This window comes from Mesoplodon densirostris, chromosome 2 (assembly GCF_025265405.1).
Source record: "Mesoplodon densirostris isolate mMesDen1 chromosome 2, mMesDen1 primary haplotype, whole genome shotgun sequence".
NCBI lineage: Eukaryota > Metazoa > Chordata > Mammalia > Artiodactyla > Ziphiidae > Mesoplodon > Mesoplodon densirostris.
Window position 1 is genome coordinate 138,810,376 of NC_082662.1, and position 21,415 is coordinate 138,831,790.

The window sequence follows — 21,415 nt, forward strand, 5'->3', positions numbered from 1 at the left end:
CCTATGTACCCAACTAACACAATCGGCTATATAGTACTGTACTGTTATAGGTTTATAATACTTTTCACACAAATAATACATAAAAAACAAACAAACACAAAAAAACAAAGAAAACATTTTTAATCTTACAGTATAATACCTTGAAAGGTACAGTAGTACAATACAACAGCTGGCATACAGGGCTGGCATTGAGTGAACAGGCAAGAAGAGTTACTGACTGGAGGAGGGAGAGGAGGTGGGAGATGGTAGAGCTGAAGGAACGTCAGCAACAGGAGACGGAGGGCAAGCTGCCATTTCACTCATGCATGACTTTGATGGCACAGGTTCTGGCTCCTTGGTGGATTCAATTCTATCTACCCTCTTGAAAAAATGATCCAGTGATGTCTGGGTAGTAGCTCTTTTTTTTCTTGTCATAGATGACATGGTGGCACTGGATTGCATTCTGAACGGCTGCTGCAACCTTCATGTACCGTTCTACATTCGGGTCCTGTGCCTCCAAAACTAACAGTGCCTCCTTAAATAAAGAAAATCCCCTTGCCACTTCCTGCATCGTGAATCTCTTTGGTTCTTCAGTTACTCTTTCTCTTGTCTCTCTTTGTCCTTTTTCTGGACCTTCAATACCATCAGGTCCTCATTAGTAAGCTCCTCGTGTTGCACATAAACCGTACTGTACAGTAAAGTACCCAAAAGCACAACCACTTGTAGAGGATGCATGTACGTAGCAATGTACACCAGACACGTGAAATAACATTCGAATGCATGTTCGCATCTTTGAAAGTTTGCAACTTGAAGGTTCATATGTAGGGGATTTACTTGCATATAGAATTAATTATTTTTTTAAAATCCTTGGTTTTCAGTGTTTTTTTTTTTTTTCTTTTACCCCACACAGCTTTTTGGATTTTTGGAAATTGCAGATAAAGGATTGTAAACCAGTCTAGGCTGGCTAAAGGAAAGCTGAAACATATCAAAAAATAGAAAAAAGAGGAAAGAGGAAAAAACCTCCTAGGTTCTCACGATTCCAAACAATCTTGGTGCATTTCGTTAAAGTCTGTTTTCTCTTCACAGCACTATTCTTAATCATCTCCCCACATAATGCTAATTAGCTTGTGTGAGGAAACCTTTGCATTCTGCTCTAGGTAAAATATATTTCGAAGTTTCAGAGAACTGAAAAGGGCAAAAGCCCTCTAAAAACACAGACTTTTATTTTTCAAAAAGGATCTTTGAGCTAAGGGGCCCTGGTCAAAATGGAATAAATAATATGTAACAGGATGTTAAAATATGACTTTTCCTGCTCTAATTTCAGCTGAGGTTCAAAGACTGAGAACATAGTAAACAGCAAAAGCCTCCATATTCTGAAGGGAGGTTCCAGACTACCTGTGCACCTTATGTAAGATGTGGTAACACAAACAAACCCCCCCAAAACCCTAAAAATAAAATCTAGCTTGCAACACGTAGACCCTTAACCATCCCAAGGGAATGAAAAGGGACGAAGGTGAAGAGGTTGGAAAGGACAGGCATTAGGGAGAGGAAAAGAACAGTGTCTCAATGAGCTTCCAAGAAGAAGGGGTTAATCCACCTCATGGAAAACTTGTCCCCAGAAATTTGAGGGGCACTAAGGGCTGGGGTTTGACCCAACCTGAGAGGTGCTGGTTATGGGCAAGGCCACTGCAGAGCTAGTGCAAATTGTGTCCTATGTAAGGGAACTCTCCCTGTGGGGGGCCTGAAATCCAGCCCACACTCTGCTTGCCAACCTGCGGGTCTTGTCCCAGGGCTCATCCCTTCTCCCCTAGAGTCATTTCCAGTCCTGCCCAAAAGGACATCCCTATGTGATAAGTGTATTCGCCTGTACTCCCACTGTATTCTCAGAGTCTGAGGGAAATAACATAAGCAACTGCTGCCCAGCTCACAGGAAGAACTCTCAATATCCCAGCAAGGACCTCCAAAGAACCCATGAAAGCACCCAGTGGAAGAGTCAGGTGTGGTCATCCTCCCAGTCCAGAGAACATGAGCTTTCAACATGCACTGTGTCCAGAGGAGACTGATGCTGTAATAGCTGGGTACGAGCCAAGGAAGATCTTTCCTACCCTGAACTTTTCTTCCCTGCATCCTCCCTTTCCTTTTATAGGAGAGACTAGAGGGAGCCTGATGAGTAGGGAGATGGGGAACAGGAGGAAAAGTTGAACACATGTCTCTTTCCTATCCCAGGTCTCCTATGACAACAGGTTCAAGCTTGATGAGGGGAGAAGCTTTACTTAAATTACAAATGAATGGACATTTTAATTACTGAAGTGAGACCTTTCCTGAGACTGGAGGCAGCTGTGGAGGATCTTTTATTATCCTAGAGTGTTGCCATCTGCCCTCAATCACATCCAGGTTCAGGGAAGAACTCACCCATAGAACAGGTATGAACAAAGAATAAGTTTGCTTTCTGATTGCACCTTACAAGATCCACCGTTCAACCACTGCTCATAAAAAATATGCCAGAATATGAACCTAATTAAATCAAATGAATAAATGAATGAATGAATAAATAAAACAAACAAACAAATAAATGAATAAACTGTTCTAATATGCATGACTCAGTCATGAAAGTGAAGGGATTAGAAGCCTGAGTGCTTTTGCTCAGGGTTAAGTTTTGGTTTACATAGGGAGAATGGAGCCCGCAGTGAGGTTTATCTTCTGGGAAGTTTTAGACCACAAAGAACAAGAGCTATGGCGATCATATTTTCTGAAGCAAAATATGGGACATGGAATCTGACAAGTAAGAGTGCAGACTTGGTGATAGATGGGACAGATTGCAATTAGCTCTGTCCCAGAAATGCAGGGAGTTAGTCACTGTAGAAACAGCAAGAGCCAGAGAGCTGGCAGATCAGCTGTGCGCTGGAGCTTGTTAGCTGAGCAGAGGTCAAAAGCAGGTCTCGGTGCTTTTGTTCATCCACTCCACACCCTCCATCCCCAACTGCTTTGCTGAGATTTTGAAATTATTTCCATTTCAAAGGCAGATTTTAAACTACTTTAATTGAGAACTCGGAAGAAAGTGCACAGGATTGCAAAGCTTCATTCCTGCACGCCCTTAGACTTTCAGAGTGACCCCAGGAAAATGTGCCACATCCTCTATTGAGCAAGCCCCAGCTTGAGGTTCATCAGGCCTCAAAGGCTGGGTCCTGCCCATTTTTTTCTAGCTCTTCCTAGAATATTTTTTCTCAGCTAGGACCCTCATGGTCTAAACTCTTTAGTTGTTTGGGTTGAGTTGGGTGCTAAAGATAAATCCATCTCTTTCCTCCAAGCTTTGGTAAACTGAGGTGTAGTCATAGGTATTGAGACAACCCACAATTATCCAATAATAATTGAAATAATGGGAATGGATGGGATTGTCCAGGGAGAGTATATCTGGGGGGAAAAGAGACACAAGGGCTTACAATGGAAAGAATCCTGAGGAAACCAACAAGAGAGAACTGAGACAGGCAGTCAGAGCAGCTAGAGGAAACCCAGGGAAGGATTTTGGCTGAAGACAAGGGAGTGTATGGTGTAGAATCAGCACAAAATCCTTCAGAGATGAGATAAAACCTGTAAAATTTCACAAGGCAACTTTGGCAAGAGCATTTCTGTTCAGGTACAGGACCTGGGAAATGTAGCTCTTCCTTAGATCCTTAGCGCATCTCCCAAGGCAAGAATAAAAGAATAGATTTTAAGAACACCCATAGTTGAAGGGTGGACCAAAACCAGTTCCACCAGCATCACCACATCTCCCACATGCAGCCTAAATAGCTGTATTTGGAGAGAGGAGAGTTGTCAGTGTCCTATGTGTTCATCCACCAGAGGTCAGTTCATCCACTAAGGGTCAGGTTCATCCACCAACGGTCAGGGGAGGCATTTGCATTGCCTTCATCTTAATCAGCATGAGAGGGACTTCAAGAGGATTTTTTGGAGACCTTTACAAGTATCCCTGGAGTTTGGGGATTGGTATTTGACACACACCTGGAAGTCTAAAGGCAAGAGGCAGGGCTGGAACTGCTGTAGTTTGAGAGTGAATCTGAGTGCATTGTGGGATCAAATATATCCACACACAGCAGTCTTCCCAGAGACCTGGGAAGTGTGAAGGGGGACTGGCTTGGGGTCACCTACTCAGGGATGGTGGGTGGACTGGGTCAAGAAGGCTGGATTTATTGAAGCCCTGGAGCAGAGGAGGACACTTAAAGGAGTGAGCTAGAGGGACCACTGTTCATGCCAAGGGGGTCTCTTTCAGGGGATCCCTGAGGAACCCATGATAAAGCCCCACAGAATCCACCCTCACTTCCTCCAAGTCAATAGAGCCCTAAGATGGGGATTCTTTTTTCTTTTGAAATAATTTCAGATCTATGGAGGAGTTGGAAGAATAGTACAAATGACACACCCCTCTTCCTGAACTATTTGAGAGTAATTGCTATAATTTAGGTAGTTGCTGACCTGATATCCCATTGCTCCTGAATATGTTAGCATGCATTTCCTACACGTAGGGACATTCTCCTACATAACCATCCAAATGAAGAAAGTAATTTATTAGTTTCTTAGAACTGCTGTAATACATTACAATAAGCTGGATGACTTAAGACAACAGAAATGTATTTTCTCACAGTTCTGAAGACCAGAAGTCTGAAATCAAAGTGTTGGCAAGGCTGCACTCTTTCCAAAGGCTCTAGAGGAGGGAGAATCTTCCTTTGCCTCTTCCAACTTCTAATGGCTGTCAGCATTCCTTACAGCGACAAACTCTGCCTCTATCTTCACATGGACCTCTCCTTGTTTCCTTCTGTCTTTGTCTTCTCTTCTGTCTCTTATAAGGACACTTGTCACTGGTTTTAGGGCCCACCCAGATAATCTTGGATGATATATTGCAAGATCCTTAACTTAATCACACCTTCAAAGGCCTTTTTTCCAAATAAGGTCATCTACACAAGTTCAGGGAGTTTGGATGTAGACATATCTTCTGAAGGCCACAATTCAACCTACTCCATCAACATTGATGTATCCATTTCATCTAGTCCAAAGACCCCATTCAAGTTTGTCACATGTCCCAATGATACTCTTTATAGAAAAGGATTCAGTCGAGGATCACATGTTGCATATGTGCATGACTCTTTAGCTTTCTTCAAGCTGGAACATTCTCTAGTCTTTCCTTGACTTTCATGACTTTGACACTGTTGAAGAGTATGCCAGTCATTTTATACTGGAGTTGGTTTATCCTGGATCATGAGAGCTGGTTGTGCAATTTTCATGAGTTTTGCAAGCAGGTTGATCTTGATATGGCTATCAAGAGATTATTTACACCATGGAAATGCTACAAAGCAGAGTTCTTAATGTTCCCCTTCTAAAGAGCTAGTTGGTAAACATTTACCAGCTCACTGCAGATGAATGTCCCTCAGTTTGGATTTCTCTGTTTCCTATGATTTGATTGGGGCATATATTTTTGGCAAAATCATACAAATAATTATCTTCTTTTCACACTGTATCCCCTAAAATTATACATGATTTCGGTTTATTCCATTACTGGCGATGTTAAGTAACTTCGATCATTTGATTCAGGTGGTGTCTGTCAGGTCTCTCCACTGTAAAATTACTCTTTTTTTCTTCTGTAATCAATAAGTATTTTGTAGGATGGTGCTTTTTTTTTGTTTTTTGGGTTTTTAAAAAATATTTTAACCATTTTTAAGTCTACAGTTCAGTGGCATTAAGTTCATTCACAATGTTGTGCAACTATCACCACTTTTGATCTCCAGAGCTCTTTTCATCTTGCAAAATGGAAACTCTGTACCTATTAAACAATAACTCCCCATTCCCCCATCCCCTGAGTCTCTGGCAACCACCATTTTACTTTCTGTCTATGGTCTTGACTACTCTCAGTATCTCATATAAGTTTTTTTTATCTATTTATTTATTTTTTTTTGCGGTACGCGGGCCTCTCACTGCTGCGGCCTCTCCCACTGCGGAGCACAGGCTTCAGCCACGCAGGCTCAGCGGCCATGGCTCACGGGCCCAGCCACTCCGCGGCATGTGGGATCCTCCCGGACCGGGGCACGAACCCATGCTCCCTGCATCAGCAGGCGGACTCCCAACCACTGCGCCACCAGGGAAGCCCATCTCATATAAGTTTAATCATGCAGTATTTGTCTTTTTGTGACTGACTTACTTCACTTAGAATAATGTTCTCAGGCTTTATCCATGTTGTAGCATATATCAAAAATTCCTTTCTTTTTAAGGCTGAATTGTATATATGTACCACATTCAATTTGCTTATCTATTATCTGTTGATGGACAATTGGGTTGCTTCCATGTTTTAGCTATTGTGAATAATGCTGCCATGAATGTGAGAGTACAAAGATCTCTTCAAGACTCTGCTTTCTAAACATATTGAATCACTGTGTTGTACACCTGAAACTAATATAACATTGTAAAGTAACTATACTTCAACTTAAAAAAGGAAGGAAAAATGAAGAAAAGACTCTGCTTTCAATTCTTTTGAGTATATACCCAGGAGTGGAATTTCTGGATCATATGGCAATTCTATTTTTAATTTTTGGAGGAACCTCCATCTATTTTCCACAGCAGCTACACCATTCTACATTCCCACCAACAGTGTACAAGGGTTCCAATTTCTTCACATCCTTGTCAACAGTTATTTTTTGTTTTTGTTTTTGATATAGGCCATCCTAACAGTTGTGAGGTGATATCTTCTTGTGGTTTCAATTTGCATTTCTCTGATAATTAGTGACGTTGAGCATTTTTCATATACCTGTTGGCCATTTGTATGTCTTCTCTGGAGAAGTGCCTATTCAAGTCCTTTGCCCATTTTTCAATCAGGTTGTTTTTTTGTTTTTGGGTAGGGTTGTACTTTGAGACTATGTAAATACTATGTTTCTTATTAAACTTTTACCCACTAGGTTTAGCATCGATTTATGCTTCCTGGATAAATTATTACTATGATAGTTGCCAAATGGTGATTTTACTAATTTCATTATTCCATCTATATTTATCACTTGGCTTTTTATTGTATGGGAAAAGCTTCTTCTCTCCCCATTTATTTATTCATGTATTTATTTATATCACTTTGAATTCTTATTGTATGTAATGGTTTATAATCTGTTATTATCTTTACTGTTTATTTGAATGTCCCAGTGGTCCCAGATTTGGCTAGTGAGAGCCCATGAGAAGTTTCTGTGTTCTAGTAACGTGTCCCTGTTTTTCTTTGAGCAGTTCTTTACTTACAGCCACAACGAGATTTTCAGGTTCATCCTTCTGGCCATTGTCCTGGAATCAACCTTTTCTCCAGAAAGTCTTGGTTTCTTTTAGTGGAGAATGATATTTAGAAACTAAGATCTGGGTGCTAAGTGTGCTTCCAGGGCCTCTCAGATGATAGAGCTAGGGAATATATGCACTCATATATAGACACATATACCTATATTTCCCTATCTATCCATGTATATTAAAAACTATTGATTCACACCAACACCTCCAATTCCAATTAAACATCACTGGATTCATTCTAATTTTCTTATTTTCATATTTATAACTCCAAAAGTGAGAACCTAGCTTCTGTTATCCTCAATATATACTACTTATTTGATTAATGATCCTGTATGTGAGTATTCTTCCGTTGCTTCTGTGCCCTCTACATGGATGCCCTCTCCAGTGTACCTGGGCTCTGACACCCCCATGCCAGGCTACACAGATGCCCTCTTCACTCCACATTGGGCTGCCCAATTGCAGCCCCCTTGCACATACCCTCTTTGCCTCTCTTAGTTCTGGCACCCCATGCCAGATTATCCAAAGGCTATGCAAGCAACTCAGACATGTCTGCCACTGCCTACCTTGCTTCTAGCCTAACTCTGCCTTCCCTCAGCATGGCTTTGCTGATGAGACCTGAGTCAATGACTGTACCTCTCTAGGCTGGTCTTCATAAATAATTTGGGGGGTTGACTTATAAAATTCAGCTAAGCCAGTTAGACACCCCTTCTTTGGGGGGAAGTTTAGAGTTGGAAAATTGAGAGACCAAGAATGTTGGCAATGGGGTTGACGTCAAGAGTGCACTGAGAACTGTCATGCTGAGAAAGGACTGTAACAGCCAGATTGAACTCCATCCCAAATGAAGCAGAGCATAATAGGGAGAGAAGGAAGAGGAGCAGATGTGCTGAGGGAGGCTGGTATAACCTGACCATGTTACCTCTGGGATATCCCAGCTGCAGTTCCCCCAAGGCCAGTTGTCTCCCCAGGGATGGACTGAGACAGATGTGTGCCCAGTGTGGGCCAGTAATTTGGCAGCCCTTCAAATAATATTCTTTAAATATTGTTCACATTTAATTATTTAGTGAGTACAGGGAAAGACTAATTTTCTAATGCTATAAGTAAAGGATTTATTATATACACTTATTACATGGAAGTTCCTGAACCAGACAACTTCATGGAAAAATGTTAAATAATTTAAAACCCATATAATCAACTCAACTCTGCCATACATTAATCGGAATCTGACTTCAGGCACATGTCCATTGCCTATTTTCAGCATTGGTAGCTTTGCTTGTAGGTGCATAGACACATTGAAAAGAATCCTACAACAAATGTTTTTGTGCATATATCTATGACCGGATTGATGATTATTCCTTGACAGATTCTTAACATTATATTTGCTGGGTAAAGTTGGAACCAAGAAGAACCCTGCAGACTCCACACTACCCCATGTACAAGAGCCCCTCTATGTCCCCTGCCTCTTGTTTGTAGGAAACCTGAAGTCTCCCAGGCCTCCTACAGTCACAAAAGAGCAGGCTCAAGAAGTCAAAGATTAGGACAATAGAGTCACAGACTCAGTGTCTGATGCACATTCCTGGGCTGTTTTTCAGATACTATAACTGCCACCAGAGAACATGACATATGCTGCTCCATCTTGCTCAGTACTAAATCTATGACTAATACAATTCCAAGAACTGGCCTCAAGAGAATGGGATTAACATTATTGTTCATAATGACCTATATCTTTGTGGTCATCAAAATAATTATAGCTTGCTCTGCCTGTATTTGTAAGTGGGCAATTAAAATTGTCAGCAAAGAGATGCTACAGACCCAGGCTGACATCTTCAACTCTGAAAATACGGCACCCTATGTGAGCATGAAGAAGTTACAGAAGATGGACCTTTGCTCTTAATCCCATAGAAATGGAATGACGTTGGACAGTGGGTAATTGAAAGTAGCTCTTTTGCCTCTTTCCTGTTTGCCCATTTCTGTTCCCCTCTAACCTTGAAAGAACCTAATTATAAGCATGAGATCACTAGACAATTTAAACTAACTTCTGACTTATGTGCTCCTGAATGCACACCATGCCTTGCCTAAGCTGTTGATTCTTTTCCTAGATTAAAAGAATTAAGAATGGAGAATTGGGCTTCCCTGGTGGTGCAGTGGTTGAGAGTCCACCTGCCGATGTAGGGGACACGGGTTCGTGCCCCGGTCCGGGAAGATCCCACATGCCGCGGAGCGCCTGGGCCCGTGAGCCATGGCCGCTGAGCCTGTGCGTCCGGAGCCTGTGCTCCGCAATGGGAGAGGCCACAACAGTGAGAGGCCTGCATACCGCCAAAAAAAAAAAAAAAAAAAAGAATGGAGAATTAAGTGCTTAAAGGGTGACTAGCTCTCTACCCCCAATAACCCCTTTAGCAATCCTGCAGGCAGATCATGAGGGCAAGATAACATCTGAAGAGTCAGCCAGCCTGCATGCACGCAATGGAGAATGATGCAGAAGCCAACCTCCTGCCTCGATGATTCACTGGGATTCTTCCCCCTCTTTTTCCCTTTAAAAACTGTCATGGCTGAGCAGATTCTTTGGAGTTGGTCTCCGGACATGAGTCCACCTTCTCCCTAGATTGCTGGTTTTTCTGATTAAAGTAACTTTCCTTTCTACTGACACTTGCCTCTTGAATTACTGGCTTTTGAGTGGTGAGCAGCCGAACCTGAGTTCAGTAACAAAATGATGGGAACACATAAGGCTACATATTGAATATAGAATATTCATATTCTACATATAGAATGCATATTGCTAGATTGCTTTAGGTGAGATGAAAAATGAAGAACTAGACTTTTAAAAATCAATAGTGAAACCAGTTAAAATGAATAAAAGAACTATACCCTTTCCCACCATCTCACACCTACTTTGTGGAGTTAACAAAGTTTGCAACAATTTACAATGTTGTAGGCAAACAAAAGACCAAACCAAACAAGAAAAAACAATGCCTCCACCCGCTCCATGGTATTTAATAGTTTGAATTTGGTGTTTTAGTAGTTTCAGTCATTTGAATTTATTTGTTTACTTGTGAGATGGAGTACAATCTCTGTCGTCCTGAAGTCAGTCATCCTGAGAGGTGAAATATTTTGCTTTTGGTTACCATAAAGAACCTGATCCCTTACTTTTCTTTAACAAAGTTATTCTAACAAAATTCATACCAAGCTTGTTGTACAATAAGTAGTTCCAAAGTGTATAAAATGAAAGGTAAAAGACCCTTTCTTTAGACACAGTTGAGCTCATACTATATATACTGTTCTCTAAATTATTTTTCCTTGAACTTATGATTTTTATAGTCAGTATGCATAAAAATTTATGTAGTATTTCACCATTTAGAAACCTGTCCCTAGTGGTGGATATGTACGTTGTTTTTAGTGTTTTTATGACCACGAACAATTCAGTGGCAATCGGTTTGCACTGGAATGTGGGCTCCAAGGTGACAAGGGCTTGCCTTGTCATAGCGTCGGCATCTGGAACTGTGCCTGGCTCAGAGTGGACCCTCCATCATATCTTTTGAATAAATGAATGAACGTATTTGGGGAACATTTGTGCAAGTTTATCTGTAGAATACATTTCTCAGGTGTAAAGTGATGCTCTCTCTCCCCAACCTGTCCTCATTTTATTTAAAGATTTAAAAAATTTTTAGATGGTTTTATTTTTTAATGTTTATTATTATTATTTTTATTTTTTGGCTGTGCTGTGCAGCATGTGGGATCTTAGTTCCCCAACCAGGGATTGAACCCACACCTCCTGCAGTGGAAGCGTGGAGTCTTAACCACTGGACCACCGGGGAAATCCCCTGTCCTCATTTTGAAGTAGCTTAAGTGGATTTCTCCTCATTGAAATCAATGCTTATTTCAAGAGGAATCTTCCTTGGGTCAAGCTCAACCATCTAAAGCTATATAGTCACACCATGTCAAATTCACTTTTCACTTTATTAACTTTATATTTAGCTGTGTCTCAATGATATACCTTTGTCAAAGTTTGCGACAAGAAGCTGCATATGACATTGATTTGCTGTACATACTGTTAGAAAAATTTTGCTAACATCTCAATGGGCAAGAACATAGAAAAACAACTCACAGAATAGAAAATATAAATAACCTATAAACACATGAAAATTCATTCATTCATTAATTACCTGACTTTTATGAAATATCCACCATGTGCCAGGTGCTGTTGTAGGAAATAAGGAAATAAGTATAACCAAAAATAGAATACTACTAAGGGAAGAGAGAGATGAGCCCCCAGGGCAAACGGTTTGAGTTCGTTCCTTGTGGGCAAATACTCCGAAACGGGAATAACAGGGCAATTGAGAGAGGAGACTGGCACCTGCCCAGATAGAAGATGAGACCACATATTCCTCATTCTCGAAGTCAGAAGACCTCCCTGACTACACATGTGCAGAAAGGCTCCTTGGAGGTCAAAAAGGGAGTGATGCCAACTAATGCTCACTACCCATAGGCCTCTTCAGTAGAATCCATCTTAGCTAAGAGATGTGTGTGCACACATGGGAAAATCCTGAGCTATACCAAATACGGACTTTGAACCAGGCAAATCAGAATGACTGGCCAAAGGAAACTTGGAAGAAATGCACCATAAAAGTGATTCAAACTGCCACGAGGGCGCGACTCTCTCTCTGAGCCTGCCCGTGTGTCTATCCACACGTACTCTTTTTTCCTCTTAATAAACACTTTACTTGTTTCACTACTTTCTGTCTTTGTGGGAATTCTTTTTCTGCAGAGCTGTAGGGCCAGGGCCTTGTCACTGATCACGGGTCTAGGGGCTAGGAATCAGTGCTCTCACCACCGAGACCCAACCTCAATCACTGGCCGGGAGCCAAAACCCTGCTTCAAGCTGCTGCAGGATGAGGCCACCCGAGATCACTACTGCTCTCAAGGGGACAGGGACCTCACATTCCATTTCATAAGTAAACAAAGAAATTCAAATTATAACCACTAAACGCCTTTCTCCTTTACTTACAAAATTGTCAATGGCTGAAAACTTTGTTAACTCTGCAAAGCAGGTGTGAGATGAACACTCATATGTATACTCAGGGTGGGAATGGGACATGATGTTCATATTCATTTAAACTGGTTTTTCTTTTTATATATTTAAAAAGTCAGGGCCTTTAGTTTTTATTTTATATAAAGCAATTCGGAAATATGTACCAACCTTAGAATTGGTTCCATCATTTCACCCAGTAAATCTAGTACTAAGAATTTATCAAGGAAATAATCATCAACCAGGCCACAGATTTATGTGCAAGATACTTGTTTAGAATTTTTAAAATACACTGAGAGTAACTGAAACCAAGTTCCCCTTAAACTGAGTTCCCCTGCTGAGTTAACAATCTTTCTATCCAAAACTTTATTCCCTTTCTTGTCCTACCCTTGTTCCCCTCAAGATTGAGGAACATCAAAGAAAAGGGGGGATTGAAACCAAGCATGACCCTGAGGGGCATTCCTGGGGCCTTCCGTGTCCCCCATTTCTTGTTTGAAGAAAAAAAGGTTTTCACCTCCTAGGCCTTCCCCAAGTTCCAAAGTGCAGACTCAAGCCATTAATGATTAGGACAAGAGTCACAGGACTCCTATTTCCTCCTGAAGGGATATAAATAATGATCTACTGCATATCTTTGAGTTGTTCTGCAGGAACCAAGCCCCTCACTCCGGTGGAGGATGATGACTACATGCTGACCACAAGCTCGTGGACCCCAGACTGTTGGAACCAGAAGGCTGATGATTGAGATCTCAGAAACATCACCCTGTTACCTCACAATCAACCAACCAGAAAAAGGTCCTCAAGCTGATCCTATGACCTCTCCCCAGCACTGTCTTTAAAAACCCTTGTCTAAAAGCCAATGAAGAACATGTTCGATCCCTGGTCGGGGAACTAAGATACCGCATGCTGGCCAAAAAAAAAAACAAAAAAAAAAACCAATGAAGAGTTTGAGTCTTTTGAGCATGCACTGCCTGCTCTCCTTGCATGGGTGACCTGCAGTAAACACTGTACATTCCTTCACCACAACCTAGTGTCAGTAGATTGGCTTTGCTGTGAGACAGGTAAGTAGACTTGAGTTTGGTTCAGTAACATAACCTAAATATCTGGCAGTAGGAAAATAATTGTTCTGTATCTATATGGACCTAGAAGGAAATTTTCCAAAATATTGGCATGAATATGGATGATCTTTATTTTCAGCTTTGTGCTTCTCTTCATTTTTCCAATTTTCATAATGTGTGTGTATGTGTAGCTTTTATAATCACAGAAACATTTTTAAAAAGTTGTTAGGGGCCTTGCTAGTTCCATTATTTTGTGCCTTCAATTTATAATCTTTTATGAGAGGTTTATTTCAGAAAATATTGGCTTCCTGCAGTGCTTCCTTCTTTTGAATATAATCTTGTGTATATACTGATACTATTTTTTTTCTTTTTGTTAAGAAATTCAAGAGCCAAATTAGAAACTTAAGCACAGCTTCTATGTTGAGTTTAATTTTGGTGTTTTTATATTCTTCTTTTCTTAAGACCTAGTTTTTTATTTGGGTGTTTCCAAATAGAGTGTATTTGTTGTAAGCCTTTTGAAACTCCTTGGTGAGTGAATGTAAAGGCATGGATGATGGTAGAACCCTGCTATTTTTGTCAAGAACAGTACTTGAACAAAAATAATGGTCCAGCAGGGTTAAGGAGCCATGACTATTTAAGCTCTTCCCACCCACCCCTTTCAAGGGAGTAAACGGAGTAATGGTCACATAGATAGCATTACAGTGTTCTCAACCTGCACTAAATTGTCACTGTCATCAGCAGGGAGTCTTCTCTTCCCCTTTAAAATCTCCAGTCACCCCTCCTGGGGGGCAGATACAACACTGAACTCCAATGTCGAGTGCATCAAGTTGTTTCAATCCTCCAGATTCTGCCTGAGCCCAGTCTCTTGAATTTAGGTAACAACGACTCCTGAAATTTTTATGTCCAGGCTGTTGATTCTTACTCTGATCTCCTTTTTTTTTTTTTATGCTTTAACATTTTGTATTAATTTGTTTCTAATTACATACTTAGCACAGACAACTTGGAAAATATGTTTAAGAAAGGAAAATTTGTATAATTCCATCACCCAATATACATTTAACTCCAGTTACCTTCCAGTTTTTTTATATACATAAATATTTTGTTTATAAAAGTATGGCACACTGTTTTGTAGCATGATTTTTCTATTACAAATATTTTCCCAAGCAATGAGTGTTTTTATACAGCAATACATATACTAACATCCATTAATGAATGTACCAAAACATAGTAATCTCAATCCAAATCTATACACACACATGCCTCACCTCCCTGTGTTTCTCCCCACGCCCCTCCACACAGTCCAAATCTGCAGCACTCCCCCATCATGTAAATACCTGTATCCACATGCATACACTTCCACTTACCTTGGAAATTGTGGTCCCTGAAAATTACTTCTGAGGTAATCAGGTTTAAGGGTAAAGATTCATCTTTCTTAGAAAAATTAGGACAATTGGGTGAGGGATAAACTACCCCATTCTACTATATTTCTTATTCTCCTTTGCATCTTAGACCTTGGTTGCCACCCTCTCCCCTGCACTCAAGTTATATCCATAAACTAAGCATTGATCTATCTTTTAGGAAAAAGTGTGTGCCAGAGGCAAAGGTGGGGGATGAGATTAACACCTGTACATTCTTGTCTTTATGCAGAGCAGCATTTTGCATATTCCAAATCCTGTTAGTTGATCTGTGTAGTTGAGAAATCTGTTTTTTTTTTTCCTCTTTGTAATGTAGAATTCTTGAAATAGGTTTGGACTGCACAGCCAACCCTCAACCAACAGTTTAAGGTCCAACAAATGACTTCATGCATTGGTTTGAGTTTTCCCACAAAAGCATTGTCTTACAAGGTATTTGCCTCTGGCTAGTCAGCTTATAATGAGCCTGAAATACTACACATTTGTATAAAAATAGTATGAAACAATGCTGGGAATGAGTAAACCAGGAAAGGAATACATTTGAATAAGACTTAAACTATAAAACTATATATATATATATATAATATATATTATTATATATATTAATATATAATAATATATATATTATATATATAATAATATATATAAAAGTTGATCTTTTTAAAAGAAGATTTACTTGGAGAAAAATGAATAGGTAACTGGAGACATTTATTGGAGCTTCCAAAGAGAGGTCTGAGCATTCAGAGGTTATTGGCAAGGCTCTTTCACTCCTTTTGATGTGTTTTTCACTTTGAATATTTAAAGAAACCCAGTGTTTTATTATGTCTAGTTTCACTTCAAAATAGACCCTGGGTTTTTCTTGATACAGACGAATCACCATCCTTACACTTGTACTGGCCCAGTGTGGTTGGCATTTGTACTATAATTGCTGTTGCTAGTATTTGTATCACCAATGAAGCTGGAAAAGAGAAATAGAGAGGAAGTAGGGTTTCTAAAGGTAACTTAGGACAATGTAGTAGGTAAGAGGAAACGTTTAAAGGAAGCTGGTGAGGACTGAAAAAGTCTTCATAGGAGGTGAGGTTAAATGGATCCTTAGAGGAAAAAAGGTGGGGCTGTTGGTAGGGGTGACAGGTTTGTCCATGATCCCCCTGAGGGGGAGTAAAGAAGGGGCAGAGAAGCAGTATTAGATGCTGGGTCCAGCTGTCATGTGTGTAACTACCATAGTTATGGGGTTCACAGAACCAGGGAATTCAAAACTGGAATGACTTTTCCTTTTCTAAAATTGACCCTAAGACAACATTTTTGACTCATGGCAAATAAACTTTTTCCAGATGTTGTCAAATGTTCTCTGCCCAATCCAGTGATTTTTTTCAGGCAAATTGGAGTGTTAATCTTTCTGTCTCAGTTTGTTTCGCAAATACCATCTAGGTATTTTCTTCCCATTCTTTCTCTTACCCCACTGTCTCCTGCATCAGTGGAAGGGGTTTTGCTTTCATGATGGACCTGAATGTGAGAGAGATTGGGTCTGGGATATGTGTGTATGGTGTGAGGTACACATGTGGGGTGACCTAGAGGGAATACTGCCTCTGGTCTTATATGCATGGGTGATATGGGGGAGACTGTTAATAGTCAACATCAATGTCTTTTATAGAAATAGAACCCCTGATTTTCAGCTGGACACAAGTTCACCTTGAATAAAATCCACAACTGCAATCAGCTGTAGCAGAAGTATACGACATTCAAGTTGTATTCTTCTTTCTCCATTTTCTCTAGCTAGAATTCTGACATGATAATGAGCCACCTTGGACATACAGGTGAGGATAACACCCAGGGATGGTGGTTTTGTGATAGAAGGTTCCTAGATGATTCCATGGGGCAGAACTCCCATTGCAGCTCTAAACTGCTTACCCCAGGCTGTTTCATGAGAGAAAAATTAATTTCTATTTGTTTAAGCCGTTGTAAATGTAGGTTTTTTTGATAGTAGCTCAAAATATATCCAAACTAGCATGTGGAGGAAGGAGGGGAGACTAATCGATGTAACATATACATAGAAAGTTGAGCAGTAGGTGCCAGAAACAGTGTTGAGTGGTGGATGGATGTGGACTGTAAGGAAATTCCCAGAGGCAGCCATACTGTCTTTGATGATGCTAAAGAAATAGCTGAGGTTTTAAAGAACGTATTAAAAGTATGGGATTTCCATGTAACACAATACCTAGAAATGCACTGGGGATAAAAACAATTGCTGATTACTGCAATTCAATAAACCACTTAATTCAGTCCCTGGAAAGAATTATTAAAAAGCCATCTCAACACTCTTTTGCTGACCTTAGGATCAATCTGCGGTTTAGCATCCCATGTTTGTGGAATTCAGATTTTACGGAGGAAGGATTAAGGAACATATTTGCTGACTGTCTGAAAGAACATAGCTTATGTAAATCAACTATGCTTCAATTTAAAAAAGGATATAGCCTAGAGCAGAGAAATTCTTCAGTTAGGGAGAGAAGGCAAAGTGTTTGTACTTTGCCAATTCACAGACATGCTTCAAAGCAAACAGGCTGAACTTCTGGCTATACAAACAACAGACACGAAGTTTAGTAGTCCAGCTAGATTTCTACCTCCAAGAGTCCATAGAAATTACGAGGTGACATTTGGTAGCTGGAGAAGATGTGTGGAAGCAGAGGTTATCAGAATTTCATCACACCCTTGGACTTCTATAGTAACTCTGTTCCTTCTGAGGACATTTAGGCTGTAATGTTGTAAGGCTGTAAAACCCCCTTTGCCTAAAGTGGATATATTACTTATTCAACTGAGATCATTAAAGCCACCTACATCATGACTGATGCGAGGGTTTTGGCCAATGCCCTAGGATGGTTTGGGGATGTGCCCAGCACCCTCTCACTCAGTATGCATCCAGAAGCTCTCCCTTCCTTTCAGCCCAGAGACAGGCTGTGTCTGGGGAGGGGTAGGGGAGTCTGTGTTGTCCAGGAAGCACAGGGATGCATATCAATCACCCCGTTTGGCGGGTAGAACAGACACATTGCCCTTTTATCTAATCACTGATCACTATGTCCGTCCTGGAAGTAGAACTCTTTACAGCATAGATGGTGTTCTGAGTTACAGGAATAACTAATGTTTGTGAAGTACTTAAGAAATTACAAAGTCTTCTAGGTTATTTGTTTTTACATTGCTAGGAATCCCATGTAGATGGCTAATTTTCATCCTGGTGTTTGCATCTTCCAGGCACATCCTTCTAACTGACTAATCGACAAATACGTGTGGAAATTCTCTACTGGACCCATAATGAAATGGGCCTAGGCATCCCCCAAGCTGGAAACTCTCTGGCTTTTCACTGGTGATAACTTCGAATGCTGTCACCATCCAAAGCATAGGGGACTTCTCTTGATCACACAGAGTTCTCTTTATATTTCTCTGTACACACTCTCTCCCAACCCTGTTGGTGGATTAAAATGGACTTTTGATGTAGCAAGTTCAGATTTTGGAGAACATCCCAATATAGGCAGGTCTGTTATAGTATGGTGTGTTTGTTTTTGTTGTTCATTTCACTTTGGCTTGGCTCAACCCACTTATCAGACAACTGTATGTTGTTAAAACATTTCACCTCTCAGTTCTAACTTTGTATCAACTGACTTTACCAACCTAGAGCTCTTGGTCATGGAAGAAGCAAAACCTTGTTTATCTGTGATGACCAGGTCTCTCCCTGAAACCCAGGACAGGCTGTCCCTCCAGAAGCCTCTCGATGACCCTTTGGACTCCCATTTGTTGATCACAAACAACCAGGCAAGTTCAGGGAAGCACTCTGAACTGCTGCTCTTCCTCCGTTACTTCCAGGAATCTTGTAGTCTATCCATCCTGAACAAGCCCTCATTTTAATGGTCTCACTTGTTCCTAACACTGTGTCTTTTACTCAGCATGCATGCTTCTCGGTGAGTTTCCATACCCAAGGCTCTTATTCGTACATCTGCCTGTCCACGCATATGGGCAAGCTGTTAATCAGCTTTTGTTTAATATCACTGTGAGCATTTCAACTTCCAGTTTCCATTGTGTTACTTCTCAAGATGGAAACTGATAAAATGCATGTTCACTGCAGAGCCCCCAACACCATCCCCGGCACTTCTGCCACTCCTGCCTTCCACACTGGCCCCTGCCCCACTCACCAGCTATCGAGGAGACAACCACAATGCTCCCGTTGCTCTGCTTCAGCATGGGCATGGCGGCCCCGCTCAGGACCACATAACTCAGGAAGTTAACCTCCATGCTTTTGCGCACGTGGTCAATGTCATCAATAAATACAGTCATAGGATTGTTGCTGCTGGTGATGTGGTTGAGAATGAGCATGTCTAGTCCCCCTGTAAGAGACGGCTGTGTTGAGAGAAACCATCTGAGGTTGATACCTTCTTCCCCTCCTCCCCGTCTCAAAAGCTCCCTGGTGATCCCTAGGGCAAAGTCCAGAAGAGGAGAGAGAGAAGCTGTCTCACCCATGAGTTTTCCAGCTTTGGCAACAAATTGCTCTGCGAAGGTCATGTTCTCCATGGTGCCAGCAACGTAGTGCGCAGAGGATGCACCAAGCTCCAGGCAGTGGGATACCACCTGCAGAAGCACAGGGGCCATGGTGTCAATCTTGGCTGCAGACTTTTGGGGGGCAGTCTCTGACATAATGGGGGTTTAAATGAGAGGTTGCTCACAGCCCTGTTTTGGTAGGGGTGTGTGTGTGTATGTGTGTGTGTGTGTGTGTGTTGTTAAATGCAACGGACACAATATTAGTCCCCTGTTTGAAATACTGTCTGGAACAAGATAGGGTATAAATGGCTAAATCACTGTGCTGGAGTTTAAGTCTGTGCTCATGAGTTTCTGTAAACAGATGTTTCTGAACACATTATTGGTAGAGATGCTAGTTCCTGTGTGGGTAGCCCTAAGTTTGTGAATATTTGTGTATCCTTGTGTTTGTGAGTCTGAGTATATAAGAGAGCATGTGTCTGCATGGGTACCAGAGTATGAATTCATGAGTAGGTACTGGAATGTTGGTATCTGAGCACATATGTGTATGTCTGTGACTCCAAATGTGTGTGAATAGGCATGTCTATCTCATAGATAGAGATAGAGCCCAAGAACTTTGTGTCTAGATATGTATGCATGAGACTGAATACTTAAATGCATATTTTTATATTCTTGTGGATGTCTGGGTGTTTGAATCCTCTGTGTGTGTGTGTGTGTGTATATGCATCTATGTCTGAGTGTGCCAGTTCTGTGTGTTGGCATGTATATGTGAGCATACATAGGAATACATCTGGGCACGTGAGGGTACCTATGGCTGTGGGCACAGGACCCTCACCTTCTTTAGAGATTCTTCTGACCTCGCTGTCACTACCACATGGGCTCCCATTCTCGCCAGATGATAGGCCATCTCTCTTCCAATCCCCTTGCTGGCCCCTGTGACAATCACTCTTTTTCCTCGAAGCATCTCTGGGAAACCCCAAAAGAAAGTGAGGAACATAGCTGGCAGCAACATTCCTCCTCCCACTTTAGAGGTGGACAGCCTTATCTCAGTGTCTAAAGGTTATGAGCCCAGATCAACTCATCTCAAATTGCATAAATCAATGAAGGAACAGATCAACTCTTCCGTAAACATTCTCTGAAATGGGAGTTTGCTTTGGTTGCTCAAAACCAAGCCTTCCTGCTGTTCTTTTTTGAAAACCCCTATGGAAAGAGAATTCAGCTAAAACACTGGAGTTCCAGACATTTCTGGATTCATCCAGTTGCTCATCTGAAATAAAATTCAAAAAGTCATCAAAACAAATGTGCTCAGAGAGATTCCAGATATTTTCTCTCACTTCCATTTAGTCATCAACTCCAGAATTCTTTCTTGTTTCCCACTTATCCATCTCTCCACAGAGCCCAATTATCTGGCTAAGTTGTGAATTTTGGAATTACCCCATTTTTTGGGTAAGATATCTGAAATTGCTTTTGATCAAAGGTGCCAAATAAAACATGGACTATTTGGTAATCTTTTAACGCGATGATTACCCCTCCCTACACCCCTATTAACCAGCCTGGGGCTGGAAGACATAGAAACACAGTCTCACCTCAGGGTCCCCTCTTGTCCATCAACTTTGGGAATCAAGAACGCCTTTTTATCCTCAGAAACACTCTAGCCATCCCTGGGTTTTAAAATCTATTGCTCCAAAATTAGACACATTGGTACTTACCTGGTCTGAATTCTTCCTTCGCAGAATAGTAGTAGTAGGCCAAGAAGATCCCCAGAATGGGGAGGAGATATTTTTTCATAAAAGCCATCAGACAGGGACCTGGCCCAAGGAGCCCTGTAGGACACACAGAGAGAACCTACAGAGCTTTCTACAATCTCCTAGGCAGGCAGCGGCCTCTGAATTGTGACATCAGGGATGGGGGAGGCCGGTTTAGTCTCAGGCAGTCCTAGCCAATTTCCCTGTCAGAGCAGCAATTGGCTTTGGGTGGGATCCCATTCGTCCCTGGCAGTCTGTGTGGTGGATTTCATAATGGACAATGTTTACTCCATTTCATTGAGCAAGAAGAGACTTCCAGATGGCTAGGCTCATGATTGTATAGGACTGGATTCCTGAGCATCCCTACCCTGAGCCCGTCTTCCTCTTAAT

General features: G+C 41.2%; 1 protein-coding gene across 1 annotated transcript in view; it reads right to left on the minus strand.

Annotated features, from left to right (window-relative positions):
* The window catches only part of HSD11B1 (hydroxysteroid 11-beta dehydrogenase 1), a 31,490-nt gene extending 10,413 nt beyond the window's left edge, over positions 1–21,077 (minus strand). Inside the window, exons 1-4 of the mRNA XM_060088411.1 lie at positions 20,990–21,077; positions 20,116–20,246; positions 19,262–19,373; positions 18,941–19,132 (exon numbers count right to left, since the gene is read on the minus strand). Coding sequence (XP_059944394.1) covers positions 18,941–19,132; positions 19,262–19,373; positions 20,116–20,246; positions 20,990–21,077 — 523 coding nt within the window. The remainder of the gene's footprint in view (positions 1–18,940; positions 19,133–19,261; positions 19,374–20,115; positions 20,247–20,989) is intronic.
* Positions 21,078–21,415: the final 338 nt, after the last annotated feature.